The 26405-nt window shown below is 38.2% G+C and overlaps 1 protein-coding gene across 5 annotated transcripts in view; it reads left to right on the top strand.

Annotated features, from left to right (window-relative positions):
* CHD7 (chromodomain helicase DNA binding protein 7) overlaps positions 1-26405 on the top strand; it is a 188858-nt gene that overhangs the window by 102643 nt on the left and 59810 nt on the right. For 4 of the 5 annotated variants that reach the window (XM_063709272.1, XM_063709275.1, XM_063709274.1 and 1 more), the window contains 4 exons: positions 253-683; positions 14380-14521; positions 19779-19916; positions 20930-20995. In XM_063709272.1, the coding sequence (XP_063565342.1) occupies positions 253-683; positions 14380-14521; positions 19779-19916; positions 20930-20995 (777 nt within the window). Of the gene's footprint in view, positions 1-252; positions 684-14379; positions 14522-19778; positions 19917-20929; positions 20996-21049; positions 23026-26405 lie in introns of those variants that run through there. The other variant, XM_063709276.1, reaches the window with a different exon arrangement.

The following is a 26405-nucleotide window of genomic DNA, read 5'->3' as shown; positions in this document are numbered from 1 at the left end:
ACTTCCTGAACTGATTTTTTTTACTGTATTAACTAAAGTGCTATTTTAAAACTTTCTTTCTTAAAAGATTCTCTCTTAAACATACATTTTTTTGGATGAGAGAAGATGATAGATTCTACAACTGTATAGTTGGAAAAATATTTGCTACTTGAGTATAGAATAAGTTTCAGAAACATCAGCCACTAACTTTCAGTTCTTTTCTTTACTGTGAAGAATGATAAACTAATTTCAATTCCTATTTGTGTCTCTTAGCATTCCCCGTCGGAGCCCTTTCTAGAGAAACCAGTGCCGGATATGACTCAGGTTAGTGGACCGAATGCTCAGCTAGTGAAGAGTGATGATTACCTGCCATCAATAGAACAGCAGCCACAACAAAAGAAGAAGAAAAAGAAAAACAACCACATTGTAGCAGAGGATCCCAGTAAAGGTTTTGGTAAAGATGACTTCCCTGGTGGGGTAGATAACCAAGAACTAAATAGGAACTCACTGGATGGGTCCCAAGAAGAAAAAAAGAAAAAGAAAAGGTCAAAGGCAAAAAAAGACCCGAAGGAACCGAAAGAACCCAAGGAGAAAAAAGAGCCCAAGGAACCCAAGACCCCGAAAGCCCCTAAGATTCCCAAAGAGCCAAAGGAAAAGAAAGCAAAAACTGCCACGCCAAAACCCAAATCCAGCAAAAAGTCAAGGTAGGCTGTGGGCAGAAAAAACAACTGCAAAACATTGAGAGTACAGAAATTAGCGCCAAATAGTTACAGCCTATGAAATGAGGGGTGGGAGGGGACACAATGATTTTTGTCATCATTGAGTTTCTTTCCCTAATATCCAAACTAAAAAGCTAAGGCTTTTATGCGTTCTGAAAGTTAGGACTTATTGTTGTGAACTGTTGATTTACAGACCTTACTGGATACAAATTAAAAATCAATTTTTTATATTTTTATGAAAACTTATCATTTAGCAAATGGAATGAAGTTAGCAGTATAATTATTTATAAGAATAGACGAGCAACCTCATTTTCAGTGATGATATAAAACAGGATAAGAAAGATTATAGAAGAAAGGTCACTATATTTCACTAAGCATTCCAGCCCTTCTTCCCAGAGGTTGAACCAGGATTGTTAATTCTCTCCACTTGGCGGAGTAAGCCTTCCAGGAGCAGGGTTGAAATCCTAGTGAGCAGCACAAGAGAAATCAAATAGTACTTGTCCATTGGATATGCATTCAAGAGTAGCATGAATTTTAGGTTCTAGGGAAGACCCTCTTTCACTCCATATTCCCCCCATCAATTCTCTGACCGCTCCCCCAGAAAGCATATTTATTCGGTAAGAAAAACTGAGAGGAGAAGACATTGAAGACTAATTTTTTTCATTTGTAGTGAATGTTTCTTACAACTGTTCTGAACCAGTTCCAGACATCTGAATCTGTTTTTCAGAATGTGGCTCATGTTAGAAAATATAGTTTCCAGATGGAACTGTGGTCAGCCTTGGTTAATCCGAATCTGTTTCCAAACTCCATTAGAAAACACGCCCACCCCATACCCTCATGTGCACGTGTAAACGCACACCTGTGCATGTACACAGTTAGTTCTGCATTTGCTGTGAACTTTTTGAGATTGCTGCCCTGTGTGTGCATGCCCAAGTACACAAACAGAGGAGATTAATTTTGTGGCTAGAAAGATGTTGCCTTGAAGTGAAAGGACAAACTTGGACTTGCAACTTCCTGCTAAAAATAATCTAAACAGCTCCAAATACATTATTATGTGATGTTTTAAAAGTTTGGATCATAGCCATTTAGGAAATTTTGCCCTCAACACCTTTTATGGTGCCAAAGTAACTGAATTACATTCAGTAGCTCAGTCTTACAGATAACTTAATATTTGCATTTACTTGTGAATTTTCTTTGATGCCTCAGTGTGTGGTCTCCTAATTGAAAACCATCACTTTTTTCCCCCTCTTTGTGAACATGTTTTTAAACTTAACACTTTATAAAATCTGTTTTTATTTAAGAAATATTAAGTGCTTATTATTTGCAGGTACTGTTTTAAGAGTTAGGGATGTAAGGATGAGGAAGAAAGACATGGGTAGAATTTTAGTGTGACTTTATGAGGTAGTTTAAAAAATAAGTAATTACCTAAATCTAAGTATATGCTTTTGGTAGGAGAAAGCATAAGCTTATTTCTCCCAAGGAGAAAGAAATCAAAGCAAAAATCTTAAAAAGAATATGACCTTTTTTCTTTAACTTAAAACATAGGAGTCTGTGTTCTAAAGAAGCTTTTTGGAGCTCAGGAAATACATCATTAATATTAATCTTAGCATCAAGATATATATCTGATTCCAGCTTTCATCTTAATTTTTAAATTTATCACCTAATGGTAAAAATGGATTAAAAAAAGAAAATAACACTCTACATTGGATATTGTTATGAATTTCCAAGTATGTCTTTTTAAGTTCTGAATCTACATCACACTGGCTCTATGTTTAAAAACTTACTTAGCATACCCTTACCTCTTGTAGAGTCCTTTGGGGCAGATATTAAAATGCTGTATTTAACAATGAAATTTGTTAAAATTTCCCCAACAACTGTAAGAAACTGTTTGAAAGTTGGAGCACCAAATCTAGTTAGTCCCAGGCATGCCATGTCTTCTTGGTGCAGATATAGACCCTGTGTTTATCCACTAGAGAAACATTCAGTGCAAGCCTCGTAGGCTTGCTGTCCACCCTGAAGTATGAATCAGAGTCTGTGCAGAGTAAGTGTTTGGCATTGCTGAATCTGAGTGTTGGCTTTGCACCAGAGTCACAAGCTTTTGGTAGGAAGAAAAGGGTGTATTTTCTCTGAAAAAGTGTCTAGTACCTTCCCCCCTCCTGCGGCTTTTGATTAATAGTCTCAGTCAATGCCTGCTATAGGCAACAGTTATTTTTACCCTAAGTGGTGTGAAAATAATTGGATGGAACACGTCTGATGAGCCTGCGGATTTACAGGTTAAACGGGAGCTGCTGCAGTGTGGCCCAAAGACTTAGGATGCCACACTGTGGGGCGGAGGGGGGCGGGGCACAAAGAGTGTTGGTGGCACCTCTGTTGGCCCTGGTCACTTGACCACTTATAGGGCCACTCTGATTTACAATGAAGGGTGGTAAGGACATTCCTGAACTTCCCTGTTGTTGACAGTCAAACAGGGATGGCTGTCCAAGCATACGGTAGTTGAATTGAGGTTTTAAGTAAATTAACAAACCAGACCATTATTTTGTTGAACCTCATTGTTTCTCTTGATCTGATAAATTGAGTATGTCACATTGTGGTCTCGTTGTTCTACTAAGTGTAGAAAGGAAACAGCATCCCTGGAGCAAGGATAACTAGAGTGCATACAACTACATGTAAATTCTGAATAGCATAGTAGAATAATTATGTAAATTGAATATGCAGTGATGAAGGTAATAGGGGGTTTGGGTTATGTTAGTACTGGGTTTGAATTGCCGTAGCAGTTTGCTTTTAAGCACTGGAATACAACAGTGGCAATTTTGTTTTGCAAAATGTTATGTGATACCAGTTATTTCCATCCTTGAATAAGTTAACTTGATGAATTTGTTTATACAGAAAATAATTTTCCTACAGAGAGCTAAAATAGAGGGAATAAACAGAACTGAAATGAAAAATTTAGCACAGAACTGCTGACATCTTTACTCCGCAGCCCTGTATGCCATATCATTGCTGTGTTGTACAAACAAGTGTGCTGTTCTTTGAGCTGGAGGTAAAGGAATCGGCCCGAGGGTGCTCTAGCTTTCTCTGTGCTGTGTCACTGTCAGGGAGAGAGCTTGGTCTGCATCACTTACACTCACCATGGTAAAGGACATGTGAAGGCTGGCTGTTGTCAGGGGCTGATTTTCCTTGTGTGTCTCCTCACTGCCTGGCACCCCATCTTGTTCTGTAAAATGGCAGAAGCTTGAATTTGTGACCATTCCCAGAGAACTGGCCTTTTTGACAACTAAAATATGATCATACATGTCTTTCCTCTGCAGGAGGACCTAAAAGAATCTGCCCAGAAACTGTTACATAGAGTGGTGGTGAAGCAGGAAAAGATGTTCAGCATCACAGAAAAAGACATGTAAAACCTTGATGAGAAAAATGGGCCACATTCCTATTCTCTAATCAGGCTGTATCTTTTTTCCCTTTCCCGTTTTATGTTAAATATATATTTTTTCTATCGATTTTTCTAGTGTTCTCCCCAGTTGTCCTTACAGCTTTCAAATATTCGTTGCTAATATTGAAAATAACAGCGAAAACATTTGTGGGTTGGAGAGGATACCGTTTTGCATGTGGAAGGATTCATGGAGCTGGAATATGAGGATTTGCATCCTTTTCAATGCATTTTTTGTTGTGCGTGCATGTGCCTTGTGAGATGAGAAAGAATTTGGAGGAAGTGCTTCCTTTGAATGACTCCTGAAGGATTTAAAGGTCCGTTTAGCTATATAAAGATTCTTTGAATGTACAGAAAGAAGGGAACTTGGCCAAAGATTGTGACTTGACTACTGAAGCTTAAGTTAAATAAAACAACACAGACTTGCTGCTAATGCAGTTTCTAGGAATGCCTTTCATTCCTTGCTCTATACTCTGTCCCTAGTATTAAACTTAGTGGAAAACTAAAATGTTATTTTTCAATTAAGAGTGAAGTTTTATTTTTACCTGCTACTCTTATTTTAAAAAAACATATATAGTACCAGAAACATGTGAGGGTGCTTTTTGCAAATCATACTATCATTATCATTAATAGTAATAGTATTTGTGTAGCAGCTTTCTCTGAGGAACTCAGCTTTTCAAATATTATTTTCTCAGTTACGAGCTTACAGAGTAGCAACGTTTACCTGAGAAATACTTTTACTCAGCCACCAAGTCCAATGGTGGTGTATTTTTATAAACTAATACATATTTTATGGTGTACTCTTGTATATGTAAAATTTCTTAATAGAGATTAGGCACAAAAGTAACCCATTATGCTAGTTTTGGTAGTAAGTACAAAAACCTAGATAGTCAGATATCTTCCTGTCAGATACATGGGTAATAAAATAAATTAAACCCTCAGCCTTCCTTTGATTTTTTTTTTTTTTTTGTAGCTGTCCTGATGATTTTCTTATTCTTTATTTTACTCACATGCTATGATTTACTCTTGGTGGAAGACATTGGACATTTGAAAAGACAGAACTAAATGTTTTGCACCCTGTGCCTGTGGAAGAGGGTAGAGATTTCTTATGTGTGTGATGATAAATGAATCTTTGAGCCCTTTCAGTGTTGGTGCCCATGAACATAGTGGCTCTGTCTCCCGACCTGTCCTACCCAGTCTCTGGTTCATTAAATCCAAGCTTGTGCTCCCTTTCCTGCTGCCTCAAAGGCTGTCTTTTCTTCAACAAAAGGACCATAGCATCTTTTAAATCCCGAATCCTTCTTTCCTTTAGGGTAACCACCTCAAGGCCTTCCTTTTGCCAGCCAGCATCAGTGGCCCCATTGTGGCCCTTCCTCTATTTAATTTCATCTTAAACTGGCTGAGTAAGCAGGGTGAGAGAGTCATCAGCCACTTTTAGTACAGACCCCGGTGTCTTTGACGTGTGTGGTTCAGTTCATATCCATCAAGGGAAGAGATTGCCTAATAATACTGACCTTGAAAGCAAGTTTGCCAACTCATGGTCTGTGCCAGATGCAGGGTGGGCTACACTGGCCCTGCTGGAAATTTGTTTCTGCCCATCCAGTGAACTTCAGTGGACTCCAAAGCAGTGGCCTTGTTCCCACTTTGGTTTATATGGGAGAAGGTGGTGTAGATCCCACTTTCAACTTCTACTGCACCTATCAAATGGAAGTTCAGGTGTGAGGAGGCCGTGAGCCGCAGTGGGATGTTAAAGGGAGATTTTTCTGGAGACACATTCTTTGAAAGTCCTAAGTGGAATTTTCAGGTGGAGCGTATGTTGCCATACAGTAGATGTGGTTATGATGTTAGGGCTGGCAGGTAAAGAGCAGAAGGAATCATAGGCTGATTTTATCTTTTATTTAAATAAGTCTATATATGTGAAAATGAAGTGCTGTTGAGAAATGAAATTCTGTACAAATGCAGTTTGCACCTGATATGCAAAGATCTTTATGTTAGTTGTGTTATGCGTGGACGAAGGCAGTCTTCGGGTGCTTGTGCAAAGCCACTGTGCGGAGCATCAGTCATCTGAAATGCCAGCCCTCACTTCAGCCACCTTTATGTGGAAGTCTATGTGACTTAGCATTCAGATGTTAAATAGGAAATGGAGAGTGCAAATCAAGAAAAAAGACACTTCTTTTTTTTTCTTTAAGTTAGACAACACCCTTAAACTTCCATAGAATACTAATTTTATGTGTAACCCTGACTTCTGTAGGAATAATATAATTTTGTGGGAGTTTGGTTTCTCCTGTTGGGGTGGATGGTGATATTTTCTTCTTTGTTGTTTTTACCATTTATTTAATCTGCCAAAGTCTCATCTCACCTGAGGCACCTGATTGAAATGTGGGTGGGCAGCATGGCTCATTTGTTGTGTTAGCCTCCCTGGCAGATTAGAGACCGTAATGATGAATCTAGGGAGGGGGTTCTGACTGCCAGAGTCCCCCTTCCTACTTCATAGGATTGCTGTGCATGAATAAGAGCGGCATCTTAAAATGTGGCACAGGGAGTCAAATGTATGCCCTATAGTTTGGCACTTGGAAAGATACACTATGATAAAAGGCCATTGAAAGGCCTATTTTTTGTATAGTTTTGTAGTGTCTAATTGGTTTAATTCTTTATGTTATATCTAGGAAGTGGAGAGTGTGAATCAAGAAAAAAGGCACTTTTTTTTAAGTAAGACAACACCCTTAAACTTCCATTAGAATACTAATTTTTATTTGTAGCCCTGACTTCTATAGGAACAATATAATTTTATGGGAGTTAGGCTTCCATTATAATGCCAGGTGATGCCACGTAGCCAAAGTGTTAATGTCTGTATTAAGCTTCTGTGATCAGATAACACATTAGCTAACTAGACTTCTTTTCCATGTTACTTCTGGCAGATCTGAATTTAATCCATAAAACTCGGTAACTTGTAGATTTTCTTTCTTTTCTTTTTTTTTTTTTTTTTTTTTTTTGAGACAGACTCGCTCTGTTGCCCAGGCTGGAGGGCAGTGGCACGATCTCGGCTCACTGCAACCTCAGGTTCAAGCGATTCTACTGCCTCAGCCTCCCTAGTAGCTTGGGTCTACAGGCATGCACCACCACGCCCTGCTAATTTTTGTATTTTTAGTAGAGTTGGGGTTTCACCATGTTGGCCAGGCTGGTCTCAAACACCTATCCTCAAGTGATCTGCCTACCTTGGTCTCGCAAAGTGCTGGGATTACAGGTGTGAGTCACTGCACCCAGCCCCAGGTGACTTTTTTTTTTTGAGACAGGGTCTTGCTCTGTCGTGTAGGCCAAAGTGCAGTAACACAGTCTCAGCTCTCTGCAGCCTCAGCCTCCTGGGCTCAAGCGGTCCTCCCTCCTCCCACTTCAGTCTCTCTTTTTTTTTATTTTTATTTTTTGATTCTTTCAGATCCAGACCTACAGAGACTTTTTTGTATTTTTTATAGAGATGAGGTTTTGTCGTGTTACCCAGGCTGGTCTCGAACTCCTGGCCTCAAGCGGTCCACCTGCCTTGGCTTCCCAAAGTGCTGGGTTTACGGGCCTGAGCCAATGTACCCAGCTGGTGACTAATTTTGAAGAACTTAAAACATTTATTAATAATTCTTCATTGAACTTGAACATTTATTGTCCATCAGTAAAACAGAATTATTTCCTCTTCCTTTCCTGCTAACAGCTCTCCTCTTTCTTTTTCAACTAGAAGAGTAGGGTAAAGAATTTGTGGCTGGGGCTTAGGAGTTGAGGGTGGCGAGGCACCTGCTTGGAGTGAAGCATGTGGGTGCCAGGCCAGACGCCTGAGAACCAAGGGTGCCTGAGGCTGCTGGGTGCAGGATTGCAGACATCTGGGCAGCGCACTGAGCACTAGTGGGGCCTTCGCCAAAAGGGTACTGGATGTCTTGGTGTGAAGTTGTTGACCTCTGGGTTTATCATCTGCCATTCAGAGTTTGATTTGTCCCCTTCCTCATTAGTTTATTCTGTTGTCTGCATTTTATTACATTCTAGTTTAGCTGTTAAATTTTAGTTTTAGAACTTTCTTTAAAATTTTTATTTTGTGGGGTTGATTTTACTCTGTGATGTACCAGATTTTATGCTGCTTTAATTGGCTTTTTAGAACTTCATACTTTATCTTTTTTAGTTTGCCTTTTTGTCTTTTAATTTTCTTTTTCATTGTCTAAAAAACTTAACCAAATAGTAGACAGGGCTTAAAGGAAATGCTCTGCTCTTAAGTTGAGAGGCTAGACACTCTCCTCTGCCAGTATTGAGCCCTTGGCCTCTACCATCTAGCTGTGTATTTTAGTGTGGCAGCTCAGATCATTTTAGAGTTGTATTTTGCCACAAACACCCTGCATCACATTCTGTGTGGCATCCCATGCCAGAAAAACATCTCTTTTACTTCTTATCCATTAGGTTCATTTCTTTATTCAAAAGTCTTTTCAGGATATAAAGTGTAAGAATATGCTTTAATACCTTTCAGTCTTTAAAAGATTATAATGTAACATTTTGGAGAAGCTTGAGTCTCTGAAAACAAACCTGATTAATTCTCATGACCTAAGCCTCAAGGTTAATTTTTCCCAATATGGTGAGAAACTTCACTAACTTATCCCATCTGAAGAGACTGTTTAAGAACTCCTTCCCATTGTCCAGACATTCTCATTAGCTGACCATATTCCCATCACATTTGGGTCCACAATGTGGTTCTTTTTCAAGTTTTCTTTCTGTTCAGGACTTAGATCTATTAGGCCGACACTAATCAATGTTTAGCTGTGTTCTCTTTTGTAATAAATCAGGGCAGCTACCTGGCTTTCCAGTAAATTATGGCCGTTTGTATCAAGCTTTGTTTAGAAAGCCAACAGAAGGAATTGGTTATCTATACTGAATCCATCCAACCCCATTTCAGGTAATAGCACTAGGCCGTCCTTACGAACTTACAGTTGTAAGCTGAACATGACTCCTTGCATAAAGGTAGATTGCCTAGACTATCTCTCCATGTGACATACACTGCTCTCTGAATATAAAGTTTGTGTTCTTCAAATGCCTGCTTCTAAGAGTTTGCATTAAGTTGGTGTATGCCTTGGTGCCATTGGGGGTGATTGCAGAACTTAAGACCTTGGTCACTTAGCTATGGACCCTGAGCACATCCAGCTACCCACCAGTGTAACCCAATTCTCATCATGAAATGTGAAATGTAAGTAAGGCTGGAGGAGGAGCAGTGGCCCTTCAGACCTCCAGCAGCATCCTCAGAAAATGTTCTCCATCTGATTACAAGGGCTTGTCTAAAATGAGGAGCAGATGGCTCTATATCTCATTGTCTTGCTTCATGAGTGGATGGCTCTGTCTCTCAGTCTCTAGCCTCATGAGTGGTTGGCTCCGTGTCTCTGTAGCCTCACAAGTGGATGGCTCTACGTCTCTCTAGCCTCGTGAGTGAATGGTTCCATGTCTCTCTAGCCTCATGAATAGATGGCTCCAAGTCTCTCTAGCCTCACGAGTGGATGGCTCTGCATCTCTCTGGCCTCCGGAGAGGTTGGCTCCCCATCTCTCTAGCCTCGTGAGTGGATGACTCCACATCTCTCTAGCCTCGTGAGTGGATGGCTCCGTGTCTCTCTAGCTTCTCTAGCCTCAGGAGGGATGGGCTGCTTTTTGGTCATTATCAGTAATGATGTGTGAGATAATGGTCACAAAAGAAGTTTGTGAGTATGGAGGCAAGGTATGTAGATGGTATTCTTTTCTGCTGGTTTTTTAAAAAATGCTAGGTTTCACTCTATTTTTTTGAACTTTAGGTTGACGCTATGTGGGGGTTTCTTATATGAGTTAATGAGAAAAATATTTAGAGTAGTGCCTGGTACATACCCAGGGCTATGTATGTTTCCGCTGTTGTTATTGCTATTACTTGTACTGTTGTAACTAGACCAGTTAACAATTATAAGTAACCTACCAGAGTAGGCTGTAGAAATGTAAACATAATAAGACACAGTTTCTTCTCTGCTCGAGCTTACATGATAGTTGGAGAAAGACACACATATAGTGCTTTGATTTTAATACATTGCAGTAATGTTACCACCAACTTTTGTGTATTTTATATATCCCTTGTATGGGGTACATCATGTGACATGTGGGTGGAGTGAGGAGATCATGTCTGATCCAGACCGTGGTGATTAGAAAATGCTTCTTGCAATGAGTGGTGTCCACGCAGGGTCTTGCAGATGAGTAGGTTGGGATAAAAGTGTAAGTAGAAGAGATACATGTGTGTTTTGGGGAATAGTTCTGTATGCCTGGAAGCATAAGAGGCAAAGGTTCTGGTACACCCATATGGAGAATCTCAGACATTATATGTAGTGGTTTGAAACAGAGGAATGCCCCAGTCAGATTTGCGTTCCAGCTGGTTACTCTGGTGACTTGAGATGAGTCTTCAGGTGATGTTTTGGTGGCATTACCATGATGCTGAGGTGGGAAATACAGGAGACAGAGCAGGTTTAGGAGAGGAATGAGGGCAGACATGATTTCTTCAGTGCTGGTGCCATTCAGGGCTGGAATTTACAGGTGCTCCCTGCACATGGCCTAGTTACTCTTCCAACTCACAGGCTGCCATGTGGCTGTCGGCTTGAGCTAGGCCCATGAGTAGCCATCACTGCAGCTGTTAGAGGAGTCTTGTGGTTCTGTATCTGCGTCAAGCAGCTCAGTGGCCTTATCTTCAATATTGCAATGTTGGTTTAAGGAATGTTACTTCTTAAAGACATTCTCATCCCCCCCACCTAGAACAGTGGCCCTTTTCATACATTCCAGCTTCTGTTGTAATTTGGAAGAGGAATATATGTCTGTGTTTTGAGTTTGACATTATAAAAGACTAGTTTTGACCCTTACAGATATAAATGATAACTATGCATGTGGACTGTATGTCCTTTCTCCACCGGTCTGATGTTGTATAGCCCTGCACGTGGGGTGTGAGGGTGATGAGGCAGTGGGGAGCTGTTGTGATTAATAGCCTGGGCGGGAAATGATATGTGTCTGAATTAAAGCAGTGGTCATGGGCATGGGGAGGAGTGCACTGTGGGTCTGTTTGCTTGCTTATTCTTTTAGCTAGTGCTTAGGAATGTCGATGAAGGCTCTTCCTTGTATGTATGTTGCTTGGATGAAGTAATCCTCAGTGAAGGTGGGGTCCTGTCTGTAAGTCTCTGCAGTTGAATCGGCCCAAATGGGTCTGAGCCATGACCAGAGAATACTTTCCAGACTCAGCTGCTTGTTTTTCACATGGGTGTGGATGTTAACTATCTGTGCCATTTTCTCATTTAAACCTCATAATAAATCTTGGAAGACTGTATAAATATTAACCTTATTTTACAGATGAGGAAACTGAGGCTCAGACAAATTAAGTAACTTATCCATGGTCCCAGCCTATAAATGACAGTTCGAACTGGAACTAAGGTTTGTCTTGACTCAAATCAGTGCTCATATCCACCATTCTAGATTACCTTTGTTTGTTAAAAGAAAAATCTTGACTTGGATATTTTTGGGCAAAGCAGTTTTAATACAACACTTAGTTGAAAAATCTCAATTAGCTTATTGCAGAATAGTAGCAAAGGCAATTTAATTTACATAACTTAATTTTGTCCTTGATGGAAATGTTGTAGGGTGGACACTGAAGATTTTGTTGCTTTTTTTTGACTTCCTACGGTGTTCTTTGATTTGTATATTGATGGATGGAAATGCTTAGCTGTCCATTAACAACATGAATAGTGCAAAGTCTGATGAGTTTAGAAATCTTTCCATACTCAGATCTGGGGTAAGTGCTTCCCTTGTCTACAGGCTTTTTGTCTAAACATTTGGAGAGGGGCTGTCTGACTTTCAGCTATCTTGGAGGTTCCATACAGTTCATTCTTGGGAAGGGCAGATGGAAAATCATTAGCACTTCTCTCCTTCAGCAAATTGATGTTTCCTCAAACCTGGGCTCTGGTCGGTTTCCAGATAGTAAGCCTTTTACTCCTGTAGGACCACGCATGCAGGGCCCGGCAGCCCTCTAAATTAAACCGTGTACATCGCTCTGGTATGGAGAGGTCACCGTGAAAAGCATGAGCTGCCAACTCACTTTACCTGGCAGTGGTTCAACTCTTTGACAGGCCTACCTCTGATTTAAACAAATTTGAGAAATATGTAAAGTTTTGGAAGCAGTTTTGCACTGATTTGATAAAAGAAACCACAAAACACTGCAGCGCAGGTGTTGAGAATGTTTGAAAGCTGATTGAGGGAAGCAGATGGCTTTAGTCAGTGGCATCCAGCCAAAAGAGCAGGTGCTGGTCATGTGACCGCTGGTTACCAGGGTAATCTGATTGCTCTTGGCGTGCAGATGAAAGGAAAGGGGCCCAGTGTTCAGCTGTAGTATTGTATAATTTGTGGCAGTTAGAGCGGAAATAAATGCTGGAAATGGAACCTCATAGTAGGGGAGACTTCTGTCCATGTGTAGCGTAAACACTAGGACAGTTGGATGAGGAACGGTTGTATGGATTTTGTTTTTTTAATTTTAAAAATATTATACTTTCTGTGCATCTTTCGGAGACAGTTTTTAGAGCACGGCCTTTTTCTTTTCTTTTAAAAAAAAATAACTTTTTAAACCTAACTGCCATTTGCTATAATCTTGAATTGTTATTTTCTTATGTAGCTATTTACTATGCTAAAATGTTAACAAAATAAAACTCTGAGTACTAAGAATAACTAGTTTAAGATGATCAAATATTTTATTTAGTTGAAAAAATACATTTTAGGTGTGTGATGGGTAGTTTATTAACAATACTTTTGAAATATTTTACATGACATATGCTTTATTCTAAAAGCCTATAGATATCTTGGCTTCTTCCTTTTGTAGTAGCTGAGGGTAAAAACATGCTGTTTAATGCATTCTGTCAGCACATTTTCCTGAGAACTTACAAACTTCAATAAATAAAATTTTTGAAGGTTTTTGAAATACAGCTTTTGTTTTTCACAATTTATTGGAATTTGAGGCTCCCTAGAAATATTTTTTAAAAAATCATTACTGAGGTTGGATTATTTTCAGTGTTGGATAACAAATAGTAATTGGTGTTAGAAAATTTGCAGCTGATGGCCGGGCACAGTGACTCAATGCCTGAAATCTCAGCACTTTGGGAGGCCGAGGCAGGTGGATCACCTGAGGTCAGGAGTTTAAGACCAGCATGACCAACATGGTGAAAGCCCGTCTCTACTAAAAATACAAAATTAGCTGGGCATGGTGGTGCATCCCTGTAATCCCAGCCACTTGAGAGGCTGAGGCAGGAGAATCGCTTGAACCCGGGAGGCGGAGGTTGCAGTGAGCCAAGATCACGCCGTTTCTAGCCTGGGCAACAAGAGTGAAACTGTGTCTCAAAAAATAAAAAAAAACTGGAGCTGATTTGGAAATAGAAATGGAAGGTAGCGCTAAATGTACATAAAGTCAGGTAAAGGTTCTAGAGGTAATGGCAAACGTAAAACATTTTTTTCTTGAAGTTTATGTCTTTTGTCTTATATAATATTCAAATTCTAATAACATTTGTCAGCAACATACTATGAAACATGCACTTTATTAGGGTTGCTTTACTGTATTTTTATATTTCAGAGAACTGTCTTTCAAAAAAGGGCTAATTGTGATTATCTCAAAAAACATGTAGCACCAAAATAAAGCTTATATTTAATTAAGAACACAGTACTAACTAAAATTATGTACAACAGGAAATTGCTATGTATTTTTATTACATTCTACAAGATTATAAGTTGAACAAAAATGTAACTGGATGGTATAAAAGAGGATACCTTCTAGTACTGGTCAAAAGAATACTTAAATAAGTATGTAAAACTATCCACAAAAGGCACAAAGAGAAGATCATGATATCGTTTTTCATGACAATTAAAAAAAAGTGTTCTGTACCTTAAAAATTCGATAGCAAAACTACTTCTTAATCTGATTTTTTATTATGGCTTGATACACTGGCAGGCATTTTGCACAAATGTACTATGTGTGGTATTAGTTTTTGCATGCAGTTTATTTTTAATTAGGTCATATATTTGCTAAAAGTCATTTATATGGAGTTTTGCCAGGAAAACTTAATTGGGAGTTGCATTTAACTGTAAATAGCCAATATGTATGGATTTATCAGTTGTCATTGATACTTTTGGGATATTAATGTGGGAAATATAAGAGACATGCAGAAACACATTAAAAGTGAACACTAAGCGATCCACTTTGAATTCTAGTAATAAGAAACCTGACTCAGAAGCAAGTGCTTTGAAGAAAAAGGTCAACAAGGGAAAAACAGAAGGTTCTGAAAATTCAGACTTAGACAAAACACCCCCACCATCTCCTCCTCCTGAAGAAGATGAGGACCCAGGTGTTCAGGTAATACAATTATTGTGATTCCCGAGCCTTGGTTATTTAGCATGGGTAACTTTAGCCATGTATGAAGTACACAAGACCTCCCCTATCTTGTTAAAGAGATGCTCTTGAGATGTCTTTATTGTAGTCTGGAACATTATCTCCATAGCGATGTAAGGAGGGGGAGCGGGCGTGGAACAAGAAATTATACTCCTGACAAGAGTGGCTTGGTTTTGCTACCTTTGACTCTATAATTAATAAGGCAAAGATTCTTCATTTATTTCTGTAAATGTATATTTTGCTGTTTATGTTATTAACATATTGTTAATATACTGGCTCATATAAAGCTTCATTCACATTTTTAAATTTCTCTAAAGTTTGGTTGATTGTCACTTTTTTGAATTTTGCAGAATTAAAAATCAAGATATAATTTGTAGTAGCCTGTCTAAAGTTTCTGACATCTGGCACTCAAAGTTGAGATATAGTCACGTAATCTAATTCATGTAATACTAAAGTTTCTATGAACAAGCCAGTGACTTTCCAAATGGCAACTCTGCAGAATATTCTCCCAACTTTAGGAGAGTTTTATAGGAATGAGTTGAAATGCTAACCCTGAAGTAAACGTGAGGAATGTAGGTTCTTGTGTGTAAAGCATACTGCCTTCACTGATTGGACTGGGAAGGACCCTTACAAGTAACAGTTAAAAATTATTTCCTTGTTAGGTTCCCTGGAAGCATGCCAGTGTGGTCCACTGGGATGGCTGGGAATGTAACTTATGTGAATGACATCTAAGTTGTCAAGGAGCAGTTACTGAAGAGTTGTCCTGGAGTAGGAAGCCAGCCTCTAGAAGCTTACTGGACTTTTTCTTATTTAGTACACACTCAGGACTTTGCACCTGTACCCCACCAGTCAGAAACAAAATATTTGTAGTGTGCAGCTCTGTTCCAAAGAATTTCAGATATTTTTGGCTTTGGCTTTTTGTTTGTTAGAGTAGAACTCCCTGATACCTGTAACTTCACAGAATAGCCTTAAGCTAGACCTGAAAGGGAGGGAGAGAGAGATGAAGTGAATGAATATGTTTTGGTTTAGTTCGGTTTGGTTGTGTAACTAACAGTGATACCTTTGGCAGTGTGGGTTATTATGTAATTTTATTTTATACATCAATGGAAAGATATTGGGAAGGTAAGTAGATATCATTTTTTAATTGCGTAGGCTGTTTTACAACTAAAGCGTTTTAATGATTTTTGTTTTTTTACTGAGATCTGGTCTTACTGAATCAAGTGTTTTAATGATTTTGAGTTTTATTTTTATCCGTAAGGGTATTTTCTCCTGATTTATGTTTGCTTAAAGTAGGACCTTTATGTCAATAGTATTTGGACAACATTAAGAATTTGTTTACATCAGTAGAGGAAATTCTGTTACGTTGTTATTTCACAAATACTGCTATTGTTTTTTTAAAAGTCTGTTTATATTAATTCAGACTCAGATGGACCTTATGAAATACTAGCTTTAGGGTTTTTTTTTTCCTGCTGCATTTCAAATATAGAAAACTGCTAATCAATTCAAGTGAACATTGATGTATCCTTTCTAATTGACTGGGGCCTGTTACGTGTTCAATAGCTAATATAAGCAACCACACAAGATCTGACTTTGAAAGCTGTGTTTTCTTGGTATGTCTGACACAGGAAGTGATGCTGACTGGTTGTTTATTATGTTTCTTCCTGTAACACATGCATGAAGGGCTTAGCATTAAAATTCTTGAGTTTTGTGATTGATTTACTAAGGTACATGTCATATAATTTTAACTAACTCAAAATTGTGTCACAAGGTACTGCAACAGTGAGATCATGGAAACATTTAAATGTTCTATTTCTTATACCTGTTTTAAGTATCTTTTCTAAAGCAATCCAAGTTTAAAAAGTTGATATATTATTTTAGTGTCAATTCAAAAGTTTTGAATTATGGTTTAAAGGCAGTTCTTATATTTCATTTTGACTCACAAAAATCTTTCAGATAATAATAGTTTACCAGATCACAATAGAAACATGTTATGTATTCAATAATTTAATTTTACATTGGGGAATTGTAAAAGGAACCTTGATACTCAAAATAAATGTAAGATCAATTATTTTAAAACTAGAGAAGCCACGTAACATTAACAATTTTTATCAAATTGAGTTATAATTGTATTTTGGGGTGTTTTTACATAGGAAGTGACCTCGTATCCACTGCTAACTAACCCCATCACTATTGCATAGATTTATATCACAAAGTTGATATCAGGAGGAACTTACATTCTAAAAGTTATACTTACCAACTCATAAATTTCTATTTAAAAAGAAGAAAGCACCCTGTCTTATTGTACTGGATGGAACCCTTCTTTAACATCAGGGTGGGATTTAGCATAAAGTGGATTTGTCTTAGATCCTATCCAGTTACTTATATGGCACAACACTGTGACAGTGGGGTCTTAAGCAGGGAAACCTGATGAAACATGGAAGGTAGATCACTAGGAGCACATTGCTTCTTACTGGAATGGTATAAAGATGGAAATATAAATGAATCCATTTAAATTGAGTTAAATTGACATATCAAATGAAATACAACATGTTATGCTAAATTTTGCAATATTAAAATTGTTCTTGATAATGGCCTTTTATATCTTGAAGAAATTGGTGGTCCAGAAGTGAGGAATGGTAAAGTGGGCATGAGAGCAGGAGTAAGTAGGTCCGCTTTGGAAAGAAAAGGGAAGCTGTACAAGGTAACTGGGCCATTTTTCTTTGGAAAGCTGGAGCTGATTAATGATGACTTTAGTCCTACTAATTACATCTCACATTATGTACCATGTACTGTTCTAAAAGCTTTGAATGAATTCCCTTATGCGATCTTCATGGTATTCATATGAGGTAGTTACTGTCATTAACCCCATTCTACAGACCAGGAGTCCAAGGTCCACAAGATTACTTGTCCAAGGTCACATGATAAGAGTCGGGGCAAGTTCAAACAAGAGCACTTAGCTCTAGGACTTACAAGGTCAAATTGCCACCTGGGATGTGGGAAGGGATTGCGGATGGCAGAATACTCTGCTGGAATCTCTGTTTCCTCCACCTGGGATTGATCTGGGCAGTGCCAAAGCTTTGTCCTGTAGAGGAGGGTCCCAGGAGGAACCTCTGGCCCATGTCACTACTCCCTCCATGTAAGCCACAAGGAAGTCTCTTAATAAACTTTTTCTAGAATGGTCTCACATCAGAAAAGTACTTTGCACCTCTGTGGCCACAGCTGTGTGTGGCTTGGAGCTAACAGTATCTAACGATCTATTTGATGGTCATATTATACCGAGTTCGTATTGTGAACTGTCTCAAATCCCTTTTTAAGAGCAGGGAGAACATAAACTTAAGATTAAAATCAATCAGTCCCACTCTTTGGGGAAAAGTACTGGGATTGTGTTCATCCTGACTTGAGAGATGGTAGTGCCTGTCTTGCCTTAGGTGCACACAATGGATGTTTTGCTTCTGTCTGCCTTACTGTCTCAACTTTAACATTCTTGAGACTCTTTAAAAAGTGTTATTTCATAATTCTTAGAAAAAATTTTGTGTCAAACTTTTCCTCAATATTTTTATTTCTTCTATGTGCTTTGCAAACTCATTCCACAGGTTGTAATATTCTTGAATTCATTAGCAGCTTAAAACTTTACATGTGTCATTTCCAAATTTAGATTTCACATACGTATATGAATAAAAAGGTTATTTCTCCTTATTTTTTATTAGCTTCCAAAATGAATTCTTTGACAAAACAGTTAAATAATATAGAATTATTCTGAGCAGAGTTCAGAACCTCTTGTTCTGTTCCATTCGCTTCTCTCCCCATCTTTATAGCTATTAATAATCTGTTGTCTGTCTTTTCACATTCCTTATTTAAAGCCATGTACATATACATTCATCTTTTAGCAAATACTCATTGAGGCATAGAGAAGTAAACAAGATATACAGTCTTTTTGTCTTAAGAAGTTAATATATCGATGAACTGCACATCTAAATAGATACACAACATTTTTTATTTATCTTAAATAGAATCTTAAGCTACTTCTTGTTATGTGGCTTGTTTTTCTTCTTATTTTACAATTTGTCTTGCAGATATTCCCAAACTTCCTGGAAGTGAAAGTAGTGAGTCAAAGGTCTGCATGTTTAAGTTTTGATAGATAGGACCACATTGTCCTGCAAGGACTGTGTGGGTTGCATTTTGACCACAGGATTGTGAGAATACCCAGTTTGCCAGTAATCCTGCTAATACTGGCTATTACCAATCTTTTTAATTTTAACCACTATGGTAAAAACATTATATTTTAAAAAGTAAAATTACTGTTCATAGTCATTCATTATGGATTTTGCCATTTAACCCTTCATCTCTTCAGAAATTTTCAGAGTATTTCTTTTAGGATCAAGATTAAAATACAAAAACCTTTTATTTAAAATGGCCTGAAATATCTGGGGCACCTTGGTTAGTATTATAACAATATTTGTATAGAACTTTGTAATTTACAGATTATCTTCTAATGCACTGATTTTTTTTTGGACTTTTTATATGGGAAAAATGTTAAAATGTACAAAGGTAGAGAGAGTAGTATAATGAACCCCTATAGATTCATTAGCCAGCTCCAGTATTGCTGCCACTTTTGATGGACATACTGACTGACTGAGGAACCAGATTTGTTGTTATTTCCATTTTCCCAGTTGAAGGACATGTAGCTGGGAGTGGCAGGGCTACAGCTGTCCCAGGCATCTGACTCCAGATTTCCACCCATTTCTATTGTATTTGTTAGCACTGTGATCTTTTCACATCATTTATAGGATTAGCATTATCACCTTTTCCTTAAGATTAATTAAAAAAATTCATCCTTCCACTCTGCGCCATTATAAAGAACATTTTTCTTTTTTTTTTTTTTAAGACGCAGTCCTGCTCTGTCGTCCAGACTGCAGTGCAGTGGCGCAATCTCGGCTCACTGCAAGCTCCACCTCCTGGGTTCGTGCCATTCTCCTGCCTCAGCCTCCCAAGTAGCTGGGACTACAGGCGCCCGCCACCACGCCCGGCTAATTTTTTTTGTATTTTTAGTAGAGACGGTGTTTCACCATGTTAGCCAGGATGGTCTCGATCTCCTGACCTTGTCATCCGCCCGCCTCGGCCTCCCAAAGTGCTGGGATTACAGGCGTGAGCCACTGCGCTCGGCCACATTTTTCTTTTTAATCATTAATTTCAAGGCCACTGTCTTGGGTTTTTGTTTTAGAAGAGACGGTCCAGCAGACAGGTGAAGAGAAAGCGCTACACTGAAGACCTGGAGTTCAAGATTTCTGATGAGGAGGCAGATGATGCAGATGCTGCTGGGAGGGATTCCCCCTCCAACACCTCCCAGTCAGAACAGCAGGTTAGTACCAGATCTGTGGGATTTATGGATGCATTTTAAAGATGGACTAGAAATTTCATTGCTGCAATCTGAGAAGTGCAATGGAAGCATTGGACTTTCAGCAGGGGAGCATCCACCTAATGTTGGATAATGTGCTATGGGAAATTCCTTGTTTAGCAATATCTTTTAAAAAGCCCTGTTCACTGCAATTTATTTTTATATAAGACTGTGATATGTAATTTGACACAATTTTGGAGAATTAATGTTCTATGCTGAGGAAGAGTCAGAGTTAGAATATAAGGAGGCTGAATATACCTCTGAGAATTCAGTGCTGTGGCTTCTGGGACTTTAATAAACCACTCAAGCTTGTCTCCCGCTGTTAGGCACTGTGAGAACCCCTTTATGAAATTACTGCCTTGTAGTACCCAGCAGGGCGTACTTTATTCTCTGTGCAATGTAAATGATGGATAAAACAGTTTGTATAAAATATGGGTAGTGTAGGATTGATTATTGTAAAGATCTTTTCTAAAAAAATGCTTTTTTCTTATTGAAAAGTATATTAAATGCATCTTTGCGTTTTATTTGGTAATTTGTTCTATGTTAAGTTGTTACATAATGTTTTATGTGACCTCCATAGATAAAAGATGCCTACTATAGCAGAATGATGAGTATATTTACCCCATGGGTATAGATGAAGAAAAGTTATATTTTTGACTGCTAACGTGCAGAGATTATTTTGTCTTGGTGGCTAGAATTTCTGATTGCTCTCTAACTTTAGGGACCTAGGCTGGTCCACGTAATTAAACCGTATAATCATGAAGTAATATTAAGCACAGATCTCCTTTTTGCCTTTCAGTAGAGTGAGATTTTTGTTCCTTTCAATCGTGTTTCTCACTGATAACTTTGTACCCAGTGACTTAAAAGGTGTGGAGGTGGTAGCAAAGGGGAATGATTTCTTGCTCTTATAGCTTAGGATGAGATGTTTTCTATTTGGATTGATGCACATGCCTTTTTTTTTTTTTTTTTTTTTTTAGGAATCTGTTGATGCAGAAGGCCCAGTGGTAGAAAAAATTATGAGCAGTCGTTCAGTAAAAAAGCAGGTGAGTGCCATTGGAGCCATTACAATCTGTGAGGTGTATGTGACTCTTACAGGATTGTTGGCTTTGTAATTTTCTTTTAAAATTCTAATATTGTAAAATAAAACTTCCAGTAATATTTCTAATCCTGTCTAATTTATTAACCCAATATGAATCTTTGGGATATTTGACCCCAGATGAAATTAAAATATATCAAGCAGTCAGTGCTTTATTACACCATTCAGAGTGGACTAGAAACTCACAAGTCTCCAAATAAATGTATGGGACTTTCAGAGTTGTAGACTGCCTTTTTCATAAATATTATTCATAAAAATCAAAACATGAATTTACTTCTAATCTCTCTCAGGAAGGTTCCCCCCCTCTTTCATGTTAGGATGGAAATTCTCTTTGTCATTTTAGCAAGTAGGTGTTTTCTCATGTGTTTTGTAACATTTTCTCATATACAATTGAATTATTCATTAGTGTCTTTCTTGCCAGTGCAAAGGTGAAATACAGGTCTATTTTCAGTGTAATTTTAAAAAATAGTTTTGACTTAATACTTCAGAGTTATTCAAAGTTTCTGTTCATCTGCAAAGGTGAGCTCTAAGTATCTGTCACTAGCCTGCTAGCTTTGTCACTGAGGTACTCATATGCTCTTTAACAAAAAATGCCAGTGACATACCGTGTTTTCTTTTCCTGATGAAAATTCCCTGTTTTAGCTAACTCCCTTCTTACAGCCCACTTTGAGAAAATGCTTTGCTTAGTTTGAATAATTACATAAACCTGCAGGTGCATTAGGTATTACAACATGCAGTTTTTCGTGTCTCTAGGAAGTAGTCTCCTTTAGACATAGGTGTCTGTGTCGCAGCTTCAGTCATTATCAATTCTACACAGTTCTTTTGTTTTTATTTGCTTTCAAGAAGGATGGAACTACAACTTCATGTTTCAGCATGTAAAACAAACTTTAAAAAATTAAAAAATAAAATATTATAAAGACATGGTCTAGCTGCGAACTCCTGGGCTCAAACATTTCTCCTGCCTTGGGCTCCCAAACTGCTGGGATTACAGGTGTGAGCCATCCTGCCTAAAGTTGTTTATTTTTAGTAAAATGTATACAGAGTATCTCCCAGTAAGAGAGTTGAGGAATGGAGGATTTACAGGACTCAGTGAGAGTCCTATAATAAAGTGAGATCCCAGGCTTATCAAATAGGAAACCATTACTATTCAAATACTGCTGCTGAGTGATCCTTGAACATGTTATTGCACCAGCAGTAAACTTCCCTTTACTTTCATTTCAATAGTTTGTTTTGCTATTGTGTGATTCAAGGTATGAATTTTTATCGGAATATACATCTCTAGTTTATAAGAAAATAATTTAGAGCAATATGTCAAGGTGTTTTCCAGTTGAGTATAGGGGATACGGGGTATGGAGTGACTGGCCATCTTGGTGACTCTTTGAATGTGAAGATTTCCTGATGAATTAAATTTCCCACCTGCTCAAGTAGGAAACAAGCACTATTTAACTCATTAGAAGGTTGCCTTTTTGTCCTACTAATGACTCTAGAACTGCTAATTTATGAATTGTAGATATACGGTAAAATTTAAATACTTGACATGCTTTGAAGAACAATCCCCTTCACTGAACTGAAGTGACTTGTTTGAGTAAATAGCATGTCGTTTAGATGGGATATATTAATTTTCATTCAATTGATAGTGCTTAAGCAGGCATACTCAGCAGGTTTAGGGGTTGCAAATTATAATTAGCTCTATTATTCAGAGCTATTTAGACTATATATTATGTAGAACATTGCTTTTTCTTTCTGTTTTGCCCACTTTAGGGTTTTTGTCTTCTTTTCCTCTTTAGCTACCCTTTAAAGATAGGTACCCATGGTTTAGGAATAGATACTGTTAACCATTTACCGATGACTGGGTTTGTCTTATCATAGGAGATTAAAAATCACTGTACAGGAGGGTGGACATTTGTTGAGTTGATGAATTTGAAGCTGGAGAAAATTAATGGAAAAAATTCTTCTGGAAGGGAGATATGCTTTGAGGTATGATTTAAAATAAAGAAGAGATGTGGAGCTCATGGAATTGCTTGTCAGTTACTGGTATTTCTTAAAGGGCAATAAAAAAATCCATTAGAAGGTACTAAACATTAACAGGTGCTAACTTTTTAAACTGCTAATATTCTCAAAGTAGATACTTTAGTTATCACCTTTAATAACATTGGAAGAAAGTGTTGCAAATAGAAACAAAAGGAAATTTGAGATTTTTTGTGGATTCAATCTGTGCCTGCTGGTCTGTTTCTTATTACCATGAATAATTTAATAATTGGCAGTGAGAAGGTGTCTTTATCTCTGCCAGGCAGCACTGTAGAAACTGGCTATGAGCTCTCAGAGCCTGTCCCTGCATGGTGTTGACCCAGAGTGGAGACTCCATGTTTTTCAAAGTCAGTTGACCTCATCACTGTGGCCTGAGAAGCATCATGATCCATTATGATGGAGTTGTGCAAACATAAAACTCACCTGGCAGAGGCACCGTAAGTCAGCACCTCATGTTAAATAGGGGTGGCTCAAGCGTTTATGTTGTTCTAAACCCAGGTTAATGTCTATGATACCTAGTTGCATGAAATAGTTGGTGCCTATTTGAATTTTGAGGTAGATATATGAGTAGATACTTGGATTGTATAAAGCCTAATTATTTTGTTTTCCTTGTTTAGTCAGCTTGTAGCTGTTTCTGCTTTGAGCCATTCATCTTTGGAGGATAATCAAATCCTTTTTTTTTTTGTATCAGAAGGCCAAAAGTAGTTTTAAAAGTGAATTGTGACTGTATTCCCTAAAATTCTTTATTTTTCTTTAAGTTAACTACAGGACATATTTTCAGAGTGTGTGTTTTAATTATGTAGCTGAGCCTCCTAGAGTGTAAAGAAGGCAAAACTCTTAATCTCATCCATTGTCATGTCCTTATTTTTTCCCTAAGTGAACTGTGATTTGGTGTCTCTAGTAAAGTATACAGTAGATTGGGCCAAAAGTGAAAAGGGATTCATACCTACGCCTTATTGATAACTTTATTGAGGTGCTTTTTCATTCTTTTGTGTATTATTTGACAAAGTGTTCTGTTTTTTTGCTCTGTATTTTAGTTTCTTGACTGTGACTACTTAATTTAGTAGTAGGATGCATAGGAAAGGCCTAAGTTAGGCCTAGACTCTGGGTGGCTATTTAGAATCCAGGTGGCTGGAGAACCCATTTATTGCCTTCTCAAAGTTTCTGGTTTGTTTGAACAGTGGGACAAGTATGGCTTAATATGTTTGAAACTTTAAGTGTCATACGAATAATAAGGATTTCCATAGACTAATTTTGGATCTAATGAAAAGATATATACATTTCTCAGAAAAATTCTATTTAATTCATAATATTACTGGGTTCTCAAATTTAAAGGTAGCTGCTCAAGAAATAAATCTGAGTGTTGTGTGTATGTATGGGAATAGTTCTTTGACTTAGTTATTCATTGCCTATGCCTGTTGTAGAATGGCTTCTGAAAATGGGGCTTAGAGGTGAGAAGTTTTAGGGTAGGGGCTGTTTGAAGCTGTCAACAGAGGCTGGTCAAACTGCCTCCCATTTAGTAAATAATTGAAATGATGTTTCTGAGGGCGTATGAATTCACACACTTTTGTTAAATTGTTTTACTGTTCAGTAAAAGAAAAGAGGTCAGCATGATCATATTTATATGAAAGGAACGGTGGAAAACAGCTCTATTTATAGTTTTAGGGGCAAGAAGGTGGTGATCCAGTATGTGTGGTCCATTAAACAGAACAAAGTGTTGTATTCTGAAACATCCAAAAGATAACAGGCCCTGGGACAATTCTGTACTAGCTCCGGGTGCTGCTAAATGAAGTTTCAGAACCTAGTTGGTTCCTCCTAGGCAGCCCTAGACTCTCTTGTCAGGCATCTTCACAGCCGGTTCCCAGAGGAATAGCTGATCATGACAAGAAAATGGGTAGTAATGAGAGTTGGGGACAGATGGCTGTAAGAGTCAGAGCTTTCTGGGAACAGACTTGAGACAAAATAAAAACTGTCTTTACTGTTCAAGATTTGATCCTGTATGTTTTGGTGCCCACTTAGAATTATGGGATGATGAGACCATTTAGAATGAGAAGAAAAGGGACAGTATGGGAGAAAAGATCAGACAGAATAATCAGGAGAAATAATACGAGCATAGACATGATAAATCTTGTTTATGATTTATAACATATATATCAGTTATATAAATGATACATAGTTTTGAAAATGCCTTCAAAATTGAAAAAATATAATTATTATCAGAAGGGCAAAAGCTCAGACATTTGAGTTCCATTCTTGATTTGAATTTCATGATAATGCTGTGTGAAGAATCAAAGGATTTAGTTTCATCCTTGCTTCTCTTTTTCCCTGATCATCTACCATCTTTTTGTCTTTCTGCTGGAATGTCTGGTTCTATATAAAGATAATATATCTTAAAATGGGAGGCTGGGCGCAGTGGTTCAAGCCTGTAATCCCAGTACTTTGGGAAGCCGAGGTGGGCAGATTATGAGGTCAGGAGATCAAGACCATCCTGTCTAACACGGTGAAACCCCGTCTCTACTAAAAATACAAAAAAAATTAGCCGGGCATGGTGGCGGGGCCTGTAGTCCCAGCTACTCAGGAGGCTGAGGCAGGAGAATGGCGTGAACCTGGGAGGCAGAGCTTGCAGTGAGCCGAGATTGCGCCACTGCACTCCAGCCTGGATGACAGAGCAAGACTCCGTCTCAAAAAAAAAAAAAAAGGGAGTAGAATGGGGAAATATTAAGGCTAGAGAGAAAAAAGTAGGGTGGGTCTTGGATGGATTGCCACTTGAACTTGGTAGTATTTATTTATAAATTAATTCCATGTTCCATTTATGTTGCTGGTTCTTGAAGCCATCCAACAAACATTTCTTTTTATTTTGGATAACTAAAAGTTTATGACATAGAAGGTGTTCTGATACATTGGTTTAAAATAGTGCTTTATAGTTATTACCTTTCATAGATCCATTATGGCACAACCAGATATTAATAGATATTGACCACTCCTGCATATCCAGACTCCTTCTTGATGATTTCTAGACAGGCCAAAACTGTTTAAAATATAGGTTTAGCTTAGTGTGGTGGCTCATGCCTGTAATCCCATCACTTTGGGAGGCTGAGACGGGGGGATTGCTTGAGCCTAAGAGTTTGAGACCAGCCTAGGCAACATGGTGTAAAACCCAGCCTACGGAAAATACAGAATTAGCTGAGCGTGGTGATGTGTGCCCGTAGTCCCAGCTACTTGGGGAGGTGGTAGGGGAGGGGCAGGGGTTGCTGAGGCAGGAGGATTGCTTGAGCCTGGGAGGTTGAGGTTGCAGTGAGCCATGTTTGCACCACTCCACTCAAGCCTGG

Source organism: Gorilla gorilla, chromosome 7 (assembly GCF_029281585.2).
Source record: "Gorilla gorilla gorilla isolate KB3781 chromosome 7, NHGRI_mGorGor1-v2.1_pri, whole genome shotgun sequence".
NCBI lineage: Eukaryota > Metazoa > Chordata > Mammalia > Primates > Hominidae > Gorilla > Gorilla gorilla.
This window is presented reverse-complemented; position numbering and strand designations above follow the sequence as displayed.